Genomic DNA, 23,818 nt, shown 5'->3' with positions numbered 1-23,818 from the left:
CAATTTGCTTTTCTCTTCGAGGTTTTAGTGGCTGTACAATCAGAGAATATGAGGTTTATGTGGATTTAAGCTTTATTCTATACTAAATAATCAGATTTGGAAAAGTGTTAAAAACAATATTACATTGTCTGGACATGATTCAAAGAATCCTCAAACCCAGATTCTGATGCCAGAGGCACTTGTGAATATTTAGCATAAACTCCATATTCAAATTCCTTGAATTCATAGTTTATTTCTATTTTTGCTTCTTATTCAGCTAAAAAAGCTAAGGATTTTCCAACACTGCTTTTCAGCTATGGAAGATATGTACTCTTAATTAGCTCTGATCCTGAAAAACATTAACTGGTGCTACTTGTTTTATTAGCTCTAATGCAACTTCAGGCAAGTAAGGTGTAAAATACATTGAACAGTACCCAGTGTTGCTCAGTTATTTAAAAACAATGTAAAGAGGCACCAGGCTTGTTTTAGACCAAGTATCAATGAAGTATTTGATGATTTCCCAAGACAGACAATTTCCAGTATCTTAAAAATGTTTCTATCATTCAGTTTTCCATGTAAATTGGAAGATGCCTGATTCTTTTGTGTTTTTATATATAAAATATCCAGATTGTATCTTTGAAGAAATAGGTACCCTAGCTTCCGTCCACTGCACATATAATCCTTTAGCAGGGACTATACTTTTTAATAGCTGCAGTTAAGCTGTTATATAACACATCTAATGGCTTGCATTGAAGTAGGACTTCTTCACAAAAACTGCATTCATTTTACTTAATAACAACTTTTGCACTCTGATCTAGTGATGGGATCCTAAACATCCTCTATTTGGCTTGCTTGGCAAGGCTGTGACAGCAGTGGGGGCTACAGGGGTGGCTTCTCTGAGAAGCAGCTAGAATTTGACAGAGCCAATACCAGTTGTCTCCAAGACAGACCCACTGCTGGCCAAGGCTGAGCCCATCAGGGACAGTGGAAGCACCTCTGGGATAACACAGCTAAGCAGGGAGAAGAAAAAGAAACCCTGTGCAGCAGAGACTGCAGCCAGAGAGAGGGCTGAGAACATGTGAGAGCAGCAGCTTTGCAGACACCAAGAGCAGTGCAGAAGGAAGGGAGGAGGTGCTCCAGGTGCCAGAGCAGAGATTCCCTTGTGCTGGTGGTGCAGACCATGGTGAGACAGAATGTCCCTCTGCAGCCCATGGAGGCTCACAGTGGGAGGGATCCCACACTGGAGCAGGGGAAGAATGTAGGTGATTTGATTGGTAATAAATTAAACAAGTTTGCCCAAGTTGAGCCTGTTTTACTTGTGATGGTAACGGCGAGTGATCTGTCCCTGTCCTTACCTTGACACACAAAACTTCCCTTATATTCCCTCTCTCCTGGTCCAGCTGTGGAGGAGAGTAATAGAGTGGCTTTGGTGGTCACCTGGTGTCCAGACAGGGCAACCCACCACAGACATTTAGAAACTCAGATCTAATTAAGGAATCCTAAAAGGAATGCTTGTGTTTTCTGCAAGTACAATACAAAGTGAGAAAAACATTTCAGCCAATCTAAAAATATTTCCTCAAAGGAAAAAATTATGTAGATAATGAAAAAATGTGATTATGAATGGTTTAGCACAGAGAAATAAAATTAAAGTCAAATGCTTTTGTACAGTTTGGAAGATATTGAATAATAAAACCAGTCCAATGTGAAAAAAAGTGTTTTCCGAGTCAGCATTAAAAAGTACACAGAAGTCAGAGGCAGCAATTAGCTATTGGTTCACTGAAGCCAATGGATGATACAGCACTGACCCCACTGGACCTATTATCTTACCTCAAAAGAGGAAATCCTTTGAGTCCTTACCTGCACACTGGTAAGAGTTGTGTATTGATAGGCTTTGACTACCAGGTAGTTGGCTTCTATATCTATTATTCCCAGGATCATGTACTTCCACCATCTTCTCTTCAAAATTGCCAACAAGTTTTCTTCTCCTGTGGTAGTAAATAAGAGCAATTATGTAAGAGTTAGGTTTACATGCCCCAAATACCTGCCTGTCCAGAAAAATTACCTAGATCTCTTGCATTTACACTCAGCAGTGAAAGCCACCATATACAAAGAGGTACTGCAAAGAAGTGAAAACTAAAACACCATATTTGTCCAGCAGATATTAAAAGAGCAGCCTGGCAAAGTAATATGTGAGGGTCAGACACTGACTCTTCACTTAAGATGTAAACACCAGCAAGAAAAACAAGTGCAGCTTGAGCAGACCAGGTATGTGTTCTCCCTTTAGTTTTATACATACACATATGTGTGCACATATAAAGTGCTAAAGAATGGTGCAGTTTATACATTTATACTTTCCATGCACATTGATAAAATGCTGTATGTTGCACATATCATGCAACAGGTTTTTTGCCAGAGTGGGAGATAATCAGTATTTTTAAATAAGATGGAATATTAGAGCAGGAGAGTAACAGCATCACATTTGGGCATATAACAGATCCTGTTCCAAGGATGGTTATTCTGATCCTAGAGGTTCAAAGTATCAGACTTGTTTGTAGAAAGGCTGCACTGAGACCAATTTTGGGTGACAGTTGCTCTGCTCCCAGAATCTTTTTCTTTAAGTAGGCAGGTTTGCTGCCTTCTATGGAAACACTGTCAATCATCCAGTATTTAATCTTCACCACTTGAAAACTGACACTACAATACAGCCTGCAGATCAAACTCACAACTTTCAAAAGGTCAAAGCATTCCCCATGGTAGACTAGGGATTATTGTTGTTCTCCATTCAAAAGCAAACAGCTCATTAATGAGGGTGGGCAAACCTGTAACTTATTTGCATTACAGTAAGTTCCACGCATGATGAGACCTCACTCACTGTGAAAGGGGCAGACTGTGACTGAACATTGTGTGACTGGAGGTCTTTCAGAGTCTGTAGCCTAAAAAGGAATCTAAGTAGGGTTTATTTGTACTGTCAAAGTACTATAAATGGTATTTGAACTGTCTTGAAACTTTCAGAGCAAACCCTACCATCCTGAGATTTTTTTTCATATTGCTGTAGCTTTTCTAAGTGACTGTGGTCATCAAATGGGTGATGGAAAACACAGAAGAAAAGGATCATTATTGTCCATTGCCACCAAAACTTGCTCAGGCTTCCCAATTCTCCTTCATCATTTTCCTTCATTACATGTGTTCACTCTCTGGTTGTAAAAGACCCAGTGGTATTTGGGCTGCTGTACCATGGCAGAAACATCAGGCTCTCTATAGCACAGAATCTCAGATCTTATAAGACTTAAACACAGAAAAACAGATAACTACTTCAAAAGGTAATTCAAAAATCATAGCTGTCAAAACTTGGACCTGATGAATGACTTGAATGGGTATTTATCTGAACAAAGCATCTGAATCATTTCATGTTTGTTCATTAACAGGTGCTCACACATATGCTCTTTCAGTGGGATATTATTAGGCAACAGCCTAATTATTTGTTACAGTGATAATGACATTGAGTGCAAAACTGCAAATGCTAAAAGTCTTCTTTCTCTTTCTTTCCTTCCTCCCTCCCCTCCTTTCTTGCCTCCCTCCCTTCTCCTTTCTTTCAGTAAGCAGCAGAAAAATAGCAGAAGCAAGGTGGTGAGTAGATTAATATTTAAGACAATGAATAAAAAGTACATTTAATCATACCACAGTTCCCTGTTACACTTACTAAACCACATCCATCAGACATAATAATGACTACATCTATGTACTTTTGTGATGATTTGAGCAGGCAGAACTATTTCCATTATTTTAAAAATATATTTAGGGAGATGCTTTTAAAAAGGGGAATTGGAGATTAGGAATCCATTTCTACTGAAATCAGTGTAAACCACACAGACAAGTCCTTTACAGGAATGAAACTGTATCTCAAGTTTTTATGCTGCCCAGACAATGCCTTTAAAGCATCAACTGGAAAACAACAATGCGATAGAAATATATGGTTAACATTGCAGAGCAATTTTTCATTTTAATTGTAAAGATAAAGCTAAGAAAATAAATATATTAAACTGTAGTCTCTATTTCAACAGTGGAAACCCCACCTGAATCCATTTTTGTTACAACAGGACCTTGATGGTACCTACAAAAGTGGAGAGAAGCAGTGGGCTCAAGAACAGCACTGGCAATAGGTTGCCTGAGCCAGGACTATGGACACAACTTAAAGTCTCTTGGTGCCTTTGGTTTGCCTCTGCTTTCTTCAGTTCCCAGCCACAGATCACTGTATTGCTCAGATGTGGCCAGCTAAGTTAGCTTTAAAAATAAATGTATGGCCATGACTTCTGGCTAATGGATAAAGTTAGAGTTTCCAGTGATGGGAATTAAATCTACAATTTAAACTGGCACACACAATTCTCTCTTTTTGCTATCTTGATTCTTTCTTTGCTCTTGATGAAAATACGAAAAATACTTGATATATCTGAGATATTCCAAACTGCAAGAGGGCAGTTTCTGCTGAGAATGCTGGGTTGAGCAAAAAGCTCATCAATCACTTCCAGAGTGGGAGACCTTTTGGGGAGATAGGCAGAAGGGAGATTATCCTCTGCAGAGACTGTCAGTCCAAAGCTATGGACAAATCAAGGCAGAGGCAGTGGAGTTCTGGTTTTGACAGATGACTGAAATGAAGTCACCACACTCAAATGTCCCAGTTTAGCAAAAAACACAAAAGAAAAGGCAACAGTGGAAGAACTGTTGGAACAACCTGGAGAAGGTGTGGGGCTGCCAGCAGGACAGGACTTCTGACCAGCAATCACAGATGGCATCCTCAGTGAATTAAGACAACAAAGAGAATGGAAATGGGAGTTGAGGAGATAAGTGGGAAGCCTTGACTTGTGAAGAATAAAAGGAGAAGCAGAGAGAATCAAGAGCTTTATTCTAAGGTTCACATCCTGAATAGAAATAAACATTGCCTTCGAGTAAAAACAATGATAGAAACAAAACCATCACACTTTATTTTAAAAAAAGCAAAAAGAGACAACCTGGGTGGGATTTTTTTTTTTTTTAATTTATTTTCCTTGATAACAACTCAAAGCAAACGAATTATTCTTATATTTTGAGTTGTAAACATAGTAGACCAGAAGATGTAGATGACTACACCTGAACCAACTGGTAAAGTATTTTAAAGGGTTTTCTTCAGCTAACTTTTCTTTTCAACATTATTTGATTAGAATGAGTAGGAAGAGAAATTATTTCAGATTTTGTCTTTTTGTTATTATTGCAATACATCTGTGATTTGGACTTTCAGCCAGTCATATAAACAAGTATTAAACCATAAAGTGTGCAGGTTAGCTTAAGGGCACCATTTCCCATGAGACAAAGCACATACTGATGCCAGTGAACACTCATTTATGTAAGGGCACACAGCAATGCTGGCTCTGGACACTGCCTTCTTTTTATGGAGGTCCTCCTTCAAAAAAACAAACCCTCCAACTTCTTTCAGCGCTTGAGATTCTGAAAATGTAGGTCTTCATATTCAGTCTAATCCAAACGTAATGTAGATTTAAAAGTAAGTTACTATTAAGAATGTTTCAAGATTCAGAAGTCTAGCATAGTCTTAATATAGAGAAATAAAAACCTTATCTTCTTGCTCTTTCTAGAAGGATATTTTAATTTTTTTACTAATTTTGCAGTGAGAAACACTTGATAGTTACATATACAGAGGAGCTCTCAGTGTTTGGAAAAAAGCTACAGCTTTGCATCTGCTGGCTTGAATTAAAAATCAACAAATAAGCTGCTTTGTAGAAGAGATGGTTTTACATCTTGTAATAAGGATTTACCCCTGGGGGGTTACAAAATTAAAAATAAATTAGAGAGAAAATTGAAAGAGGCTTTAGCTGTGCAGTGTCTACCAAATATACATGTACAAAACCCTTTTTACATTCAACCACACAGCCACAGAGGTACAATAAAAAAACCCAACAACCATTAAGACAGCAAATTCCCAATTATTTGTGTATGGGCTTGGGACACAGGTAGAATAACAGCACTGCTAGACCAGAAAATCAGCATATTGCTTCTCTTTCATCCCCTGCAGTCTCTCTCTTTTGCTTCAGATGACAACTTGCTTTTTAGATCAAGATCATGAAAGGAGCTGTGCTCTCCTTCTTCCTTACAGAGTTTAGCAGAGACATCTAATGAGTGCATGGGATTTGCAAGGGGGAAGGCAGGCTGGGGAGGGCTGCCAGGCACACTGGTCCTCCCCTGACACTCACAGGAGTGCCAGAGCCAAGTGCTGCGTGCTAAAGAAGCAAAAGTCTCACAAAGGATGAAGATTATACCAAGATTTACTTATTACTTCTCTGTTTGAAAAAGAATCTCAATTACAAATCAAAATTACACAAAAATTGTTTATTTTTAATTTTTGTCCACTACTGCAGACACAGAGCTTCACCAGTACAAACATTATTTCTCTGAAGACTTTGTAGACATCCAGCCCTGCCACAGGACAGGGGAAGGAGGCAGTCAAATGTGGTTACACTGTAGGGGTAACACAGGTTTTTTACAAAGCCAAAAGGCTCCCATGTCTGAATAACAGAATTTTCCTTGTTTTCTGCTTGGTCAAGTAGCTGGCTCAGGAGACTGAAGGACTGCTGTAGGAGACTTTTATCTCTGCACAAAAGTGCAAAGGAACTGTTCCTCTACTGTGTGACTTTACATCCTCTGACCCAAAAAGGTTTCTTATTTCCTCATATCCACCTGTATTACTGATAACTACTTTATGGGAATACTGTTGCCTAAAGGCAAAACACCAACACTGCTAAACTATTTATACAATAGAGAAAATGCACTCTTGCAGGAATGCTCTACCAGTCTGGATCCCCAAAACACCTGAAAACACTCTGTCCCCCTCCCAAACTGCTTACAGGCCGCTCTGCTTTTTGCCCTATACCACGTTTTCAGCAAGCCTTTGGGAGACTGTTTCCTTTTGCCTCCTCAGAACATCTGATCTTATCCAACCTGTTCTCATTCACAGCTCCCTCCTGCTTCCTCTCTCACAGTGGGAAAACTGCCTTGGTGTCACAGCCCTGAGATGCTGTGCCACTGGCTCTCACATGCTCCTGTTCCAGCTGGTGCCTGTGGGGGTGCACAGTGAGCCAGGCCAAAAACCTGCCTAAAACTAAAAATTTGAGATTTTCAGTTTAAGTTCTAGACTGTGACCTGAGCAGCCTGTGACCAAGTCCACGTTATCCTTGTGGGAGGTGAGCACCCAGTAAGCAGATCCAGGCAAGGGACAAGTTTCTCCTTCTCTGTTACAGGGCAGGCTTAGAGTATTAACATAAGCCCACACAGCATTCCCTTTACTACATTACATGCTCATCTGAAGTGTTTAGACTTGTTATTTCCTTGTAGAGATTTCACAGAACAGTTTGTTTTGACCATGGATAGAAATCATAATAGTTCTATGATCTAGCAATTTGAACATGCATTTTCATAGAACATGAAAGGATTAGTTTCAGATGCCTTGATTTTGACCCAGCCTAAGCTCTGTTGCTAGATCTTTTAATCTTCACATGCCTTCTTTCATGAGATTACTGGTCATTACTTTAAAGGGTTAAATTACAATTTAAACTACACAAATAAAGTAGCTGATCATTTTATTCATGCCTCAGTTTCTCTCCTCCTGCCCACCCACTAAACTATGGTTTTCCCTTTGGTGGCAGACACAACGCTTGGTGTGACTACCAAGGTTACTGCAAAGAACAGTCCATGTCTATGTAAGATCTGAAGAAAGCTTGGAACAGGGCACTATTTAAAAAAAACAAACTGTTGAACTCCCAGTCTTTTATTGTGTCAAGATAAAAACCACTGTGCTATTTCTAATACAGAGTTTTTTATTCAAGTTGGTTTATCTCCTAGCCTAAACTTAGGTAAGCACTTTCCCTGAAATGGCAGAATGTGTCTCACTCAGTAATGCAGAGGGACACGAACACACTGAGAAGCTGAAGCCTTGAGAGTTGATTTCCTTTCCTTTTCCTTTCCTTTCTTTTCCTTTCCTTTCCTTTCCTTTCCTTTCCTTTCCTTTCCTTTCCTTTCCTTTCCTTTCCTTTCCTTTCCTTTCCCTTTCCTTCCCTTCCCTTTCCCTTTCCCTTTCCTTCCCTTCCCTTCCCTTCCCTTTCCCTTTCCCTTTCCCTTCCCTTCCCTTCCCTTTCCCTTCCCTTCCCTTTCCCTTCCCTTCCCTTCCCTTCCCTTCCCTTCCCTTCCCTTCCCTTCCCTTCCCTTCCCTTCCCTTCCCTTCCCTTCCCTTCCCTTCCCTTCCCTTCCCTTCCCTTCCCTTCCCTTCCCTTCCCTTCCCTTCCCTTCCCTTCCCTTCCCTTCCCTTCCCTTCCCTTCCCTTCCCTTCCCTTCCCTTCCCTTCCCTTCCCTTCCCTTCCCTTCCCTTCCCTTCCCTTCCCTTCCCTTCCCTTCCCTTCCCTTCCCTTCCCTTCCCTTCCCTTCCCTTCCCTTCCCTTCCCTTCCCTTCCCTTCCCTTCCCTTCCCTTCCCTTCCCTTCCCTTCCCTTCCCTTCCCTTCCCTTCCCTTCCCTTCCCTTCCCTTCCCTTCCCTTCCCTTCCCTTCCCTTCCCTTCCCTTCCCTTCCCTTCCTTTCCTTTCCTTTCCTTTCCTTTCCTTTCCTTTCCTTTCCTTTCCTTTCCTTTCCTTCCCTTTCCTTTCCTTTCCTTCCCTTTCCTTTCCTTTCCTTTCCTTTCCTTTCCTTTCCTTTCCTTTCCTTTCCTTTCCTTTCCTTTCCTTTCCTTTCCTTTCCTTTCCTTTCCTTTCCTTTCCTTTCCTTTCCTTTCCTTTCCTTTCCTTTCCTTTCCTTTCCTTTCCTTTCCTTTCCTTTCTTTCCTTTCCCTGCACCTAGGCCCTTTTTCATTGCTCATCCTCTTTTATCTAGAATTAAACAACTAACAGCAATGCAAAGATTTTCAGAAGAAAAAAAACCCCTCATTTTCAAACTTACTAGAGTGTAAGTCAAATGATCAAATGAAAGAAATCTCTGTGTGTGTGTATATATATATATATGTATATAATTTATAAATGTGTAATTGGCAGTAATGATTTACAATTCTGGACAAACTTGGGTATCTTAATCATATTCACAAGATTAATTAAAGTCAAATAATCATAAAAGAAATAATATTCATTGTTTAAGGCAGAGGAGTCAGTTAGGATTCATGAGTTTTTGGTTTTTTCCACCTTTCATAGACTCATTACAAAATGTTGGTCCAGCCACCTCCCACTCTGTGACATTTTTTCCCAACAGACAGATATGAATAATGAATTACCTACTTGTTATTCATGATTCTTAAAAATTGTATTTCTCAAAGTATGAGATTTGACTGAGATAGTAAAAAAAATAAAGACCTAATGAAAATTGCCATTCCTATTAACCATTCATAGATCAAGCAGACCCAACTGAAATTGAATATGTACCCTTTCTTTAAAAGTAAGAAAAGAATAAGGAAGCGAGGAGTGTGTACTTTCTCCATTCTCCATCAGTAATGTCTGAACACACTGATCCAATTTAAACCTAATCTGACAGAGAGTGCAAAGATATTACTTCCTATAGATTTGGTAGTTAACTGAGCAGAAGAAAGAAAACCTAACATTGCCACCCCTATGTACAGGCTTGGAGGTACTCACACTACTTTACTAGGCACCAAAGTCAGGACTCTGCATCTTACACACCAGCTCATTCCACAGGAGCCACAAATCCCTAAAATGGGAATGCCCCTTCTGGGGATCACCAGATTGCTACCTAGTAGTAGGTACTGGCATGAAATATGGACAAGGACTGCATCCAGGATATGGCAGACATGAAGGAGAACCAGTTTTTTTACAAGCTATGAAACCTAGAGATATTTACTAAAAAAGAAACCTCTCTGCTGATGGCTGCCAAGAGGCCAGTACTATAAAGAGGAATAAGGCTATTGGTGATCAACTGAAAATGGGAGTGTTGTTTATTGTGGTACATACACACTCCAACCCTGAAAATTCTTGTTAGTTTTCAGCAAATTAATTGACATTTAAAAGAGCATTTTCAAGTAGAATAGGATGGGAAGATGATGATAAAGAAGCAATGCTGGCAGAATTAAAACTTCATCTGGAGTCAATAATGTTAACCAAAATTATGTAAAATCCTAATACCCAGCATTATTTCATGTCATTACCCAGGGCCAAGGGAAGAACTGAAGAGTTCAGAATAGGTTATGGCTTGCTGGCTCTAGACATAAGTAGCTTTACAGATGCTCCATGGTCTCTAGAGGTATTCCAACATTCTTCTGCGTTAGAAATCTGCAAACAGACATTCAGTCCTCTTGGAGTGTTTATTTGTTGTACACCCATGGGAAAATCTAGGAGAATTATCCCCCTTCTAGAACTTTCCTGACACCACTGTTGATGAACTGGAATAAAGTTTGCTAAACTTCCAAATTACATATTAAATATTATCTCTGGAGGAATATAGAATCTTTGGGAACTTCTCATCGCTATGGGTAAAACCCTCACTTTAGAACAACACCAGATTACTCAAGAAGTACCACTAATTACACATGAAGCAGAAAACATAGGAGCTGCCACTAGTTAAAGCAATTGTGGGGCCAGACCAGGTCTCCAAGGTGACCAGCAGCAGAGGCCAAAGAGAAGAATGCAGGACACACCAATCCATTGTGGCTCCTTCATTGTTTGCCACAGCATGAGCACCTTGTTTTATGCGTGGCAGCAATTCCAAAAGGCTTATTCAAAATGAGTAAACCCAGCTAGGAATAGAGAAAATGCAGGCATGAGCATAAAGAAATATGTGAAACACCATGGCTTCAAACAACAGTGAGAGCATTTGCCTATGCCATGATACTTCCAGAAATCTCAATGTTGTATCTCTAATGATCAAAACTACTAAAACCCTCCATTGTTTATATCCTTTGCAGCATGACTAGTGAAGTATGATAGCAAAAGCATAAAACATCACTGAACCATGCCAATTAATTTTCATAAAGCATCACATTGCCACCATGTTAACTAGACATCTACAAGCAATTCTGCTTTAGAAACTGGCTATTCATTATCACATAACCCTGAATGAATTCTCAGAATGACCATTAAGAGTAGACATGAAGCCAGATATATTTTTGGATGACACACAGATTGGAGCAGGTGATATTTTGTTGCATACCTGTTATGTACCTAAATCAACAGGGTCTTGATGCAACCATTGAAGATTTTGCAGTATCAGAATTATACATCCATATATGTACATAAAGGAGAAAGATATGTGGAAGGCAACAGGAGCCATGGAGAGCACTTCTTGCCTCCTCAGCTGGCAGAACTGGACTAGAAAAACTTTACAATGGGGTCGGGACTGTTGCATTTCTCTCAAGAAAAATACAAATTTTCCATGATTCAAACTCTTTAAAAAGACAACTTAGTCAGTTTCCAAAGCACCTTCAAGAGATGCACAATCACAGTAGTCAACTTTTGTGGCTTTTTTGCCATCTTTCACAAGCATGGTGGTGCATGACCAGCATGTAAATGCAGTCATGCCCAGAAGGTGGTGAAAGTCGATGCAATACAGTTCAGGCTTTGTTTTACTCTAGCTAGAACATTAAATGTTAATTGAATGATCAGTGTGTACCAATTTACATTCAGTAAATTGGTCAAAGCAGCTTTGTATCAGGAACCAAAATTCACCTGGTCTTGAACAAAATAATGGCTGGAATACAAAGTGAGTCCCAAAATCTACAGTCCAAAGAAATGTTGTGTCCCTGCCTAGTGCAGTCTTGAAGTCTGAAAAATGCAGAATCTAATCACTGTAGCTGTGCTACTGAAACAATGAAGAGTTTGAGAGTGAGACTGATAAGCAGTTACATGATGTGATAGCAACCTGGAGGTCTGCAGTCCTTGAAAGTCTAGCAAAAGAGTACCTGCAGTGTGATCTGCAAACTAAGAGATGTTCCATCAGTGCTATTATAAAGTGAACTATGCATCTGACAGTGCTACTGATGAGTGGAGATTGTGCTCATGCTTAAGGTATCAAAAGAGTAATTAACTGAAGATAACATGCATTATCTTTCCCTGGAAAAAAGAGATAGCCAATAAAAGTATGATAGAGAAATCCAGTATCTCCTACAATACATACCATAAAGTAGTGTAGTTTGGGTCCAGGTATCATACAGTACAAAAGCTAATGCCACTATGCTGCTGCTGAATCAGTGAAATACTAGTATTACATTTGGTACTACTGTCATAAGAGAAACTCCACTAATTCATCCAGAAACTGAGCTGTGCATCTTGGAAAAGCCAAGCATGGCTTTAGAAAGAGCTGGTTCTAGGGGCAGAATCTGGAGCCAGCACATAAGCTGTTACTTCCCAGAATGGTGGTTTGGTGCCCACTGGGGTTCTGATCCCAGGAAAACCAGCAGTTCTGGGAGGGCAAAAAGAGATAGTGTGGGAGACAGCTACTGGAAGATGCAGCCAATACTCCCATTTTGGTTTCAGAATAAATGTAAGTAGATCACAATGGTGTTAAGATAACTCCTGAAATAATCAGCTCTTGGTGTCTGTCACCCCTGGAAATCTCAGTCACTTTCTGCACACTCTTCTGTAATGTATGCTACTGAATCATGCAGTGCTCAGCAGGGTGCACTGAAAATTAAACATGTCCCACTCCTCCTCACCAAGAATTCAAGAGAATGTGCATCTGAAAACACTGCTGAGAAGTATACAAACTTGACATAGCAGCTGTGAGGAGTGATTGCACCTCTTTTGATTCCAGTTGATTGCCACAAAGCTCAAAAATCTCCAGCAATAAAAAAGCAGTGATACTTACAATGAAGAAACTTACTTACAAAAAACAGTTTCCTTTACCTGAATCCTGATTTATAAGCAAATTGCTGAATATCTCACTGGCATTTATCCTGTCTTTCCTATGTTTTACAGGTATTGACCCAGTAGCCTTTCCACACTAATGAGAAGTAACACCTAACTAGAAATATGCCAAATTCATTTATAGGAGAGGAAATATTAATGTGCTAGGAAGATATTCTGGCTGATAAGAGCAACATGAAATTCTACAATATGAAAATCCAGGTTAGAATGAAAGGAACTTGCATCCTATGAAATTAACATCCAAGCAGAAATTCATCAACCAATCAGGTAGCCAACCATTAATGTGTGAATTATGGCCATTAATGTGTGAATTATGGCAAGTAAAGGATGCCCCCTTACACATGCAGCTGGTTACTTACACACCAACAGAACCTTTACCATCTTGTCACCTGTTGTTTTATTCAGGAGCACATCTTTCTATGCTTACAAGCATGCATATCTGACTCAGACACATATCCTTTGACATCAGTCCAGTTGTGCAAGGGTCGTAATTTTTCTTCCTTTCTCCCACTCCACAGCTGAAGCCCAGAGGCAGTTCCACCACACATCAACTGCTCAGCACATGAAAGAAGGGAGTCAGTGTACCTTCCTTGCACAAGCTAATAAAAGCAAAAGAGTGCTGAGGGCTGGGAAATACAGACAGAGCATTAGCTCAGTTGCTTAGAGCATGGTGCCAATAATTCCAGGGTTCTGGGTTTGATCCCTGTATGGACCACTCACCTAAGAGTTGAACTCAATAATGCTTCCAGCTTGGAATATTTTGTGATTCTGTGTCTGATTTTTTTATATTCTATATATGAGAGTGATGCATCCAATGCTGAGAAATGCATAAGCACAATGATTCAAGAGAAGGAAACCATTCCAAAAGTAGCGGTCACCTTAGCAATCCCATCTCTCAGAAAACCCATCAGCATAGGCAGAATGAAGGTATATCACACAAGATCAGGCAGCCAGAAAGGGTGAACAGGCTGTCTGACCCTCTCAGAGAAAAGATGTGTCAGTGTGGAAGGCTCAAACTTCATCATAAAGGCCATGACAGGTAAGTATGAAATCTGGTTTGTCAGCAACAGTAAAACATCTTCTGTGAGAGAAGTAGAATAATAACCTTTGAGGAAATGCAGTTATTAAAATAATTCCCATAAAACACTGGGTGGCATCTAGCATCAAGAAAAGCTTCTTGTAAAAACAATGGATGGAATTTTTTAACAGAAGAATATTTAAAACTGAGAGTTCTGTAACCCATCAAACAAGAGTGAGGGTACCATTAAACATATCATAACTATTCCCATTCTTTGGTACTCAAATATGCATTCACAGTTTCTTTTTAATCATGACCCTTATTTTCTGTAGCCTTGTGCCCAGGTAGTGTAATCTGGGTGAGGTTACACCTGCTTTGTTCAGTGGTAATGGCTCCAAAACTGCACAACAGCAGAGAACTGGGGCTTTCTGTGGTATGGGATGTCCCCAGTCTACATCTTCTACACTGAAATGTGTTGCTATGTGAAGGCTCAGCCCTTTCAGCCAAGTTTACCACTGACAGTAAGACAAGCCATACACATAAAATGTGAGCAGAGGTTTCAGGTGAAATTTGTGCTGGAAGCCCAGGTGAATTAGATCATTTGTGCTGCTCACACATTTGTGTGTTTCTAGTTGCAAGCACCAGGCTGAGCTCATACAAAACTCTGAAGAAGCAGTAAACATTTGAAGGCATGAAATTCAAGATGCCAGACAGATGGCAAAGGAAGAGGGAGAGAATGAAGGCAGCATGTGGACACAGCTGTGCTGCTTGGACATGTCCTCACCTGTTAAAACTATACATTCAGTACCTGCATAGGAATGGTTGCTTATCTACTTTGCTAGAGCTGATATTAGGCTTACTGAAGTAGGAACATCCCCAAAAGACCTAGGAGTCACCACAATTTATAGGCTGGTCATGAGATCTCTACCAGCACTAGTGTTGCTGACTGTAACCACAAGAGCACTAGTAGGAGTTCAAAAAGTCCTTATTTCTATTTTGTTTTCCTGCTCTCCATTTCTCTCTCTCTCCCTCTTAAGATTTTCATGGAAAACCACAGTCAGCTTTTCCATGGTCTGACAGAATACATCAATTTATTATCCTGCTCTTTACTATCTTCCATGCATGTGTAGTAACACTCATATTCTCAATAATTTTGCCCTGGTAACATTCAGCATTTGCATAGAAGATCTTTGCTACTCCTAAGTGAGATAGAAGGCAACTCAAATGGGATAATTTAGATTGTTTATGGGGTTAATTACAATTTGGTTTGGTTTTAAGCATATAGATTTTTTTTTTCTAGATAGGAAAAAGTAACAAGCCATTTTTAGTTCAACAAACAGAAACCACCAATGCTGTCTTGTGTTGTGACAGCAAAAGACTACACAGCTCTCTTGACAACCTCTCTATTTTTTGGTCTCTTCTTATGCCTTGCTCTATTTTATGTTGCTGAAGACGAATGCATAATATCTCCTTTAGGAGAAAGAATGGGCTAATATAGTTCATCTGTATGATACATATGCCACCCTTACAATTCTATCCAAGACAGATAACATCCAGGAAAAATAGCTTTAAAAAAACAAAGAAACAAACAAAATGCTTCAATATGTAGGTCCAGGAAAGCATATGTTTTACCATATGTGTAGTCAAGATATTGAACTACTTAGGCTCATTTACTGCCAAATTCTGAGTTTCTTAAATGTACAAGATCCATAATAACTATTCAGGTCTGCTGTGATCTGTCTTATGCACGTCCTCTAAAACATTCCCGCTTCAAAATAAATGACTGCATTTATAACTGCTTTCTTGTTTATATAATTTGCAAATAGGAAAGGCTAAAAAAATCTTCCTGGGATTCAGACTTCTGCATCAATTTCATCAGTCAAAAAGCAATAAAACTTGCTTAGACAAAATGAACACATTTTTATAACTGACTACTCTCTCCAGTGAGAAGAACGTGCAAACATTTTTACATTAGAATTCTGATATATTTGTTTGAGGTTTCATTTTGATTTTTAGTTGATTGATTTAGTATGGTTTTATTTTATTTACATACTTTTTAATTATTTCAGAGGTCAGGAGAAGCAATGTGTAATGATGGACTCATGGTCTGATATTTGTAACAAAATGTGTCAACAGAACAGTTGAAACACTTAGTATTTTATTCACATCATTTTTATAAACTGTACAGTAGAGATACTTTGATTTCAAAAAGAAGGTAAGACGTACCTAAATAAATAAAATAATATTGCAACGAATCACGAGTCAGAATATATACAGAATATATTCTGAGATGTGTTCTCATGTTCTCAGTTCTTGCTGCAAACCTTCTGCCTTCCAGCGTGCAGCCTCTGTCAGAGAAGAGGGCTAAGGCAGATGGATGGCCTCACCCAGGCAGGAAGGATATAATTCATGCACTATTCTTTATCATCTTATACATATCATATTTATCTACTGCAAGGACAGCGTCAGGTAGAGCATTCAGACTAAATACTGGAATGGAGTCTCTTTTGAAGGAGAGTTTGATACCAACAGGCCTTTAATAGCTCTTGCAATCAGTATTTTGTGAGCTGGAAACACACATGCAGATGCTTCCAAGTGTTGGTTTGATTTGTGGTCTGAATAATTCCAGCATTCAAATGCAAAATACTCCCCAAAATAATTATGCTTTCTTCTTTTTCCAGTTCACCTTGCACATTACTCCCCCATCTGTACTTTTTTCTACACGCCCACTGCAGCTTTACCTTTGCATTTTCTAACTATTTTGCTACACTCAAATATGAATGTATCCCACATTCACACGCCCACCCACGCAACAAGTGAGGCTCAAAGCTTCCCCCATTTGACTGTCTGGCAAGAGGCATCAGCCTTGAACCTGCTATTTCACCTTCTGTGTCAGGAGCTGGCCTTTATGGTCATGCCTTTATGGTCAGGCTCACCAACTCAGCAGATTTACCTGCCCCCAGCAGAAAAGAGCAGGGCTTGCTGTGCCCAGCTTCTACAAGACAGCAGCAAATCCTCTCTCCTCTGACAGTTTAATTGATAACTGTCTAGGACCCTTTCCAACAATTCTATAAAAAATAAAGTTTGCCAGACAGCAGAAGTCCTGTGGGCATGTCTCTGAGCAACCTGATCGAGCTGAAGATGTCCCTGATCATTGCTGGGGGGTTGGACTCGATGCACCTTGATGGTCCCTTCCAACCTGGACTGTTTGATGGTTCTATGATTCCAAATGACTCAGCTATTCTCAATATCCTCAGCACCTGGAGCATTACAAAGGCTCTGGCTACCTCCTGTCACCCCCACTTTCCTCATCAATGCCCAAAAGCCAGAGTAAGGGGTTGCAGTTGGGACTTCTCTTGGAAAGCATCAAGGGAGAAGGAAAGTTCCTGCATAACTACAGGACTACTGAAATGCTAATCTGGCATGCCTTCAGTATTTTTATTCTTTACATTTCTATTCCAGTAAAAGATAGTTGGTTTTCCTTTTCCCTTAATCACTGTTTCATACTGTAGCATGAAAATCTGGAAGCCTGGGGTTTCACACATAAACTTAATTTAGATGGGAGTGAAAGGAGGTGAAGGGTGCTGCCTGTGATCTGAGAGGTGAGTGGAGTGGTAATTATACAGAGAGAACTGAAGAACCACATTTTAACACCACAGTGCATTAGTACCACTACCTTCAGCTGAGCCACACTATAATTTCATCATATGAGATGAATGCAAGCTTTCTTATCCAGCTATTCCTGTTTTGCAATCCTGTTTTCTCTGAAGCCAGTCTGGATATGAGGAAATCAAGCAAGGGGGAGCCTAAATTCCCCAGTTTCTGGACTAAAAAGGGGAAATTGCTTGTTATATGGGTTATATGGGAAATCCTGACTGGGGACATGCAGGTAATGAATGTCTTGACAGGTGAATTTCTCAGGTCATCAATCTTCTGAATATGTGAAAAAACATATTTCAATTTCCCCTTTGCATCTCCTTCCTCACAGCTCTTCCCGTGGAAATGTGTCATTCCTGACTTTCCAGCAGGGCCTGTATGATAAGGCCACTGAGGCCTGAAGCCTTATATTTACCCAGGGTTTGAAAAGTTTTTCTGCTGTTTCCTGCAATAGGTGGAACTTCTGATGGCAGGTTGTCAGCCTAGTGTGTACTCTGACAAGGGTTTGCTCTGCAAAGTCTCTTCCTCCACACAGGTCCCACTGCCACCTGTCTGCTGGAGCTGCCTGGCTCCATGCCCTGCAAAACACCACCACTGACAACCTCCCCATCCAACCCTTCCCTGATTCTATAAATGACACCTCAAAAAATGCCCTATGCTCATATTCATGTTTAATTCCTCCTCCTTAGACAAGCAAGGCAGCTCATGAGAGCTCCCACTGACATTCCCTGAGCTCTCATTTCTCATCCACTCCATGTCTAGCACTTCAACAAAAGGCAGAGACTGAGAAAAGGAACAAGTGTCTACCCAAATATTGCTATGCCTGCTTTCTAGTTTTACTTTCTATGTATCTGCTTGACCATCAGCCTGAGCAGCAAGGTGCAATTTAAATGAACTGTTGTCATTTATACATGAGTTGCCATTTAGCTGCTCATTAGAGGAACACAGCTTTAAAAGATTGTGATGAGTCTGTTAGCTTCCCTTAATAACATCTTTCAAAACCAGCAGTGATATTGTTCTAAAAAAAAACCCTTTTGTACTTCAAATTCTCATCAACTCTATCAGTCCTAAGAGCATTAGCCAAGGTTTGAGCAGTTCATCATCTCTATTACATTCATTTACATGCTATTGTGCTTGACACTGGATAATAAGGGCTTATTCAGCAATACTTCATTTTTTGATCTGGTAAATTTACTACAGGCCTTATTCTTTAAATTGATTTTATTTTATGGTTTTTTGCTTTTTTTTTTCCCATCACTTGCCTTCTTTTCTTGCAGCTTACTGCAGCTCAGACCTTTGAATGTAAAATAGTAGGGGTAACATTGATCTTCCAGTTATTATACTTCCTGCTCTGGTTCTTGACCAAAGGCTCCCACACTCCAATAACAAAAGGATCTTCTGTTTCCTTCAGACACTGTGTGAAAGCTTTTATACACAGGTGTCATTTACTGGATGATTGACATCAGTCATATTTCTAGTGTTTGGTCTATTACCACCAAACACAGAAAACTGGCAGTGGGACGGGAAAAGATCATGTTTTCCCACTGAGATTCACACCCATGTATGGTCCAATTTATCAGCATGAACTTGCCATGACACATGGGTCTCCTCTGGAAAATGTTCATCTGAACCCTTGGAAATGTTTGTGATCTGCTGGTGCTGTTCAGCAGCTGCCTGCATTAGGCTCATGCTGTGGCCACCACAGCCTTTGGGAGTACTACAGGCAGTTGTTTAGGCTCTGCAAATTAATTTGGTAGAAAATGACTTTGGTTTAGGCATATGGTTGATATTCTCTTCTCCCCTCAAGATAAATAAGCCAGCAACCATGGAAAAGGGAGCTTCCCTTTGGGTTTTATGGAAAACAAACCTATTTTAACATCACCATAATTAAGGTAAAACCTTTCCATAAAATGCACACCAGTGTATTTAATTAAAACAGATCATTTGTCTAGCTAAAGCTGCAAAATTCAAGTGCTAGCTTCTACAGAATAAATATATACAGAAACAATGAGCCTGGGCAAGAGCAGTAATTACTTTTTCTGCCATTAGTCTGCAGTGCCATGTATGTGACCAAGAAGTGGCTTTTGAGGCACCTTCATCCTCTTTCCCTACAGATATATTTGAAGGAAACAAGAAAGTGATCCCACACTTGTTACATGCTAGAATCTGAGACTGGATGGGGAAGAAGATTACCTGATTTTTATGATTACCTCCTCTTTTACAGCCAAGAATTAAAAATACATTTAGATTACTTCGCATTTGGAACAGTAACAAAATAAAGGCAAGAGAATAGGTCCAGCTGCTAGGTCCACTTCCCATCCCCCATCCCTGCAAATCCCCAGCCCAAATGTCCCTTGCCAGTGCTGGTTCTCACAGAAGGCAAACCGTATGTTCCATTCCCAGTGTCCCTGCACTTCTGCAGCTTCTGAACAGCGACTCCCCCGAACGCCTGCTGGCCAGGTTTTGGTTCTCTGCCAGTGCTGAAAGGCAGAGAGGGTAGGAGATGTCCTGCTGCTACTCTCCTTTCATTTAGAAAATGGAGAGGCTGTCTGGCTGCCAGCTTGTCAGTGCAAATAAGTTCCCTGTGCAGACTTTATCAGATGAATCCCAATGTGAAAACTTTTTACATATGAATTGCTTTGCAAGGAAGGCTCCACTCTTTTCAGAACAAATAAGGAAAAGAACATAAAGGAAGTGAAAAAGTAAAGAACCTGCACTGAAAGGTCACTTCAAAGGAACAAAAGTCCACATGGCCTCTTTCTCCTGTTCTCTTTCTTTCCTTTTTCACAATTGGCTCTCCAGCATCTACATGCTGCTCCCCTAACTGCAGCATCTTAGTCACCACGAGCCTCATCAGTGTACAATTAATTAGTCCTGTTAATCAAAGCTGAAAGGCTGAAGGAACTACAGTGCCCAGCAGATCAGTAATGGAAACTCTTACTCCCACCAGGCCAGAAGCCCACTGACAACCTGCTAGGTGAGCAAAGACAAGAAAAGCTCATAGCTACCCAATTTTCAGCAGCCTAGGCAGACTGGCCAGCTGAAAGGAGTATCAGTCTGTAAAAGACAAACACTTGTCCTGGAAAATCACCAGCACTGCAAGTGGCAGCCAGGACTGTGGTTATATTAAATCAATATTGTCAGTTACATTATTAAATATTACTCTAAGATATTAAAAAAGGGAGCATTCCTCTGCCTCTGCCAGAGACAGCTTGTGTAATCACACACAAATCACTTCATTTCAGTTCCTCTCAAATTCCCATCTGTAAAACAGATAATAATATTTTCAACCACTTTGAGCAAGCTCATCTCTCTGGGCAGGGTCCTTGGCCACCTCTCATCACACACAGCCACATCCTCAAAGAGACAGGCACCTCCAGGAGCCACTGTCATGTTACAGAAGAGACACAGACTGAAGCTCCAGGGTCTCACCAGCTCCTGCTGGCTGCAAGTGGGAAGAGCTTGGGCTAAAAAGAGCAAAAAGGGTAGATTGGGGTGCTTTAGGTAATTTTTTTTGTGTTAAAATCAGCTGACTCCTAAAAGCATTGTCCTCAGCCACCGAAAACAGCTGTTGAGACAGACACCAGAGTGTTATCAGCTCTCTTGGAGGAGAACAATGCAAGGGAAAGCAATGCAAGAATTGGTGACAGTGACACAGAGCTGTCAAAAAAAAACTCCATGCAGGAGCACAATTTCTGTCACAGAAAAAGGAGTGTTAAGGACAGGAGAGAGACACCAGAGATTCCCTGTTCTAGCAGGGTCTTGCTAGAGTATGCTGCCCAGGACTGCATCTAGATGGCTCCTGAGTGATATTCTGACCTAATGACAGGTATATGTGAAAGAACATAGACAACAAGTGCAAGTAAACCACAAAAATGCCACCTCAGCACATACATCCTATTTCTGCCACCAGTATTTTAGCACCCCAGAATACTGCTGAAGCCTAAACTCCTTATTAAATTTAAGCACTTGCCTAAACTGCCTGCTGAATTGAGATGAGCTGATGAAATGCGATCTTAGAATATAATAACTGAAGGACAAGGAAGCTTTGAGCCTAGATAGTCATGGAGAAATCATGTTCTTTATGCTCTTGAGAAATTCCTGTACCATATTTATTTCTGTCTTCCTAAGAACATGCTGTGGATTGAAAGCCAGGTGAAGGACACTGAGTGAGGTGGTGCCCAGGCCTGACTGCATATGAACCAAGCAGAGTCAAGCTTGGATTGCAATGCATAGAGTAACTCTACAATAATGCCTCTTCATGGTGGTAATTAAAATTCTCTAGGAATGGAGGCTGTGTTTTCCAAGATTTTGTGATTTTATGGTGGATTCTTAGCCATACATTATTAAGAATTTTTAGAGAAAGAAGACATGAGAGACAAGGGACACTGTTGATGGGTTACTACTACATTCTTTACTATGGCTGATTCTGTCCATCAAAACAAGCTGAACAGAAACAAGCAAGCTAATGTCTGTAATGCAATAATTGCCAGCAGAGCATCTACTTCATAAATCTGCATATGAGAGGTCTAAATCATAAAAGACAGATTAGTTTTCATTACTTCTCTTCTAGCACGACCATTTCAATGGCCAATTATTTTCTAATGTGTTTGCCATAGGCATCAGACAGAATTTATGTCACTTCTTCAGGCCAAGGCTCTCACAAACAGATGTCAAGGTTTGTATATCTTACTACATCTCATGTGAAGGCCAGGATCAGTAAGAATAAAGCTGCAGAAATAGCTATTTATGTGGGGTGCTAAAGCACTCAGAAATAAAGAGATGCAGGTCAGTGAAAGAAAATTTTGATCACTAATACAATCAGTTGAACAAAAAGGCCTGAGTGCAAGATCTGCACTTCAACTGGGAAGTCTCAGCAATTAATGATTCCACATCAGACAGGATCCCAGTCTCTCTCAGAGGGAGAACAGACTTCTCTTCTTCGGAGAGCCTCTATAAAGGACATGTGGGAGGTACAGAACTGATCTCCCACCCTGGGGAAAGAGCAGGAATGAGAAGGGCTGTGGGATGCCTACACTGATTTGGAGCTATGGATCTGGTATTCCAACACACGGTGGGGACCACTAACTGGGAAAACATTGTGCTGCTGTCCTCACAGGTGGGTTGTGTCACAAGGATACAACATCCTCCAGCCAAGAGCAGCTCAGCCTGGTGCTGCCCAAACACAGCTGCCTGCATTGCTCTGCACCCCTGCTGTCACTCAGGCTGAGGTGACACTCTCAGCACTTCTGGGAGACAACAGCAGCAAAGCAAAGGAGAAGACATCTATTTCCTTTTGAGAGGGATTGGCTGGAGAGCTAGAGAGGAAGAGAGCAGGGAGCACCAGCTGAAACACCTTCAATTCCAGACACCAGCCAGCAGCCAGCCAGATTCTGCTCTGGTTCTGTGAGTGGACCTCCCCACAGTTGCTCCATCTGTACTTGTTTCACTGCCCATTTGGGTTATCCCAGCATTGCTGCCCACCAGCCATGCCCAGAGGGGATGTCTGTGGTGATGGAAAGCACCAGCCTAAATGGATTTTATTGAATTGAACAGAATTACAATGGAGCTTCCAGAGATGAGGAATGCAGGACCAGTCTTATTTACCAGTCTTAGTCACCATTTACTGTGTTTTTATTTTTTTTCAGTTTGTCTTTGTCCTACCTGTAACTATTAAGATACAACTACAAATGCTGGTCCAGACTTTCAGCCAGCCCTTTAAGACCTAAAGGATCATTTTAACCTAATAAAATCCTCCTTTCTCTGCAGAAAATGACAACCTTCTACCTGCTCACCTGGCAGTGGCACCATAAGCCACTGTAATTGAAGTCCAGAAGCAAGCCTGACACAGAGATTGGTTTTGTTTGTATTATTTTTTTTTTCCTGCTCTCTATCAAAACAAACAATGGAAACAGACACAGGTTTTGCTGCTAAGAACTACTGTAATTTATCCACAGGTTCTTTTATTCTGTTCAGTGCTATGTTTCCTTAACCTATACTAAATTATTCAACAGACTTCTGATTTCTTTGAGTGGTATCTGACAGCTAACTGCTACCCAGTTCAAACTTCTCCCCATCCCATAATGACAGCCTATCATTGGTTCTAGTACCCAAAATCAGGCAAATTTCTGAAATTAGGGAAACCATATGAATGTTCTGCATTGAAATTAAGTGGTGAGATCCAGCAACCATTGTGTAGTTTGTCCTTCCACCATCTCTGTGCTATTCCCAGCCTGGAATGTATGAAAGGCAACAGCCAAATCAGTCCCCTGTA

At 40.5% G+C, this 23,818-nt stretch overlaps 1 protein-coding gene across 1 annotated transcript in view; it reads right to left on the bottom strand.

The window, feature by feature from the left end:
• Positions 1–23,818, bottom strand: part of SLC35F1 (solute carrier family 35 member F1) — a 220,878-nt gene that overhangs the window by 45,771 nt on the left and 151,289 nt on the right. Inside the window, exon 3 of the mRNA XM_056488595.1 lies at positions 1,837–1,964. Within this exon, the coding sequence (XP_056344570.1) occupies positions 1,837–1,964 (128 nt within the window). The remainder of the gene's footprint in view (positions 1–1,836; positions 1,965–23,818) is intronic.

The sequence above is a fragment of the Oenanthe melanoleuca genome, chromosome 3, assembly GCF_029582105.1.
Source record: "Oenanthe melanoleuca isolate GR-GAL-2019-014 chromosome 3, OMel1.0, whole genome shotgun sequence".
NCBI classification, from domain to species: Eukaryota; Metazoa; Chordata; class Aves; order Passeriformes; family Muscicapidae; genus Oenanthe; species Oenanthe melanoleuca.
The sequence above is the reverse complement of the archived record's forward strand: the minus strand, read 5'-3'. Positions and strand labels throughout refer to the sequence as shown.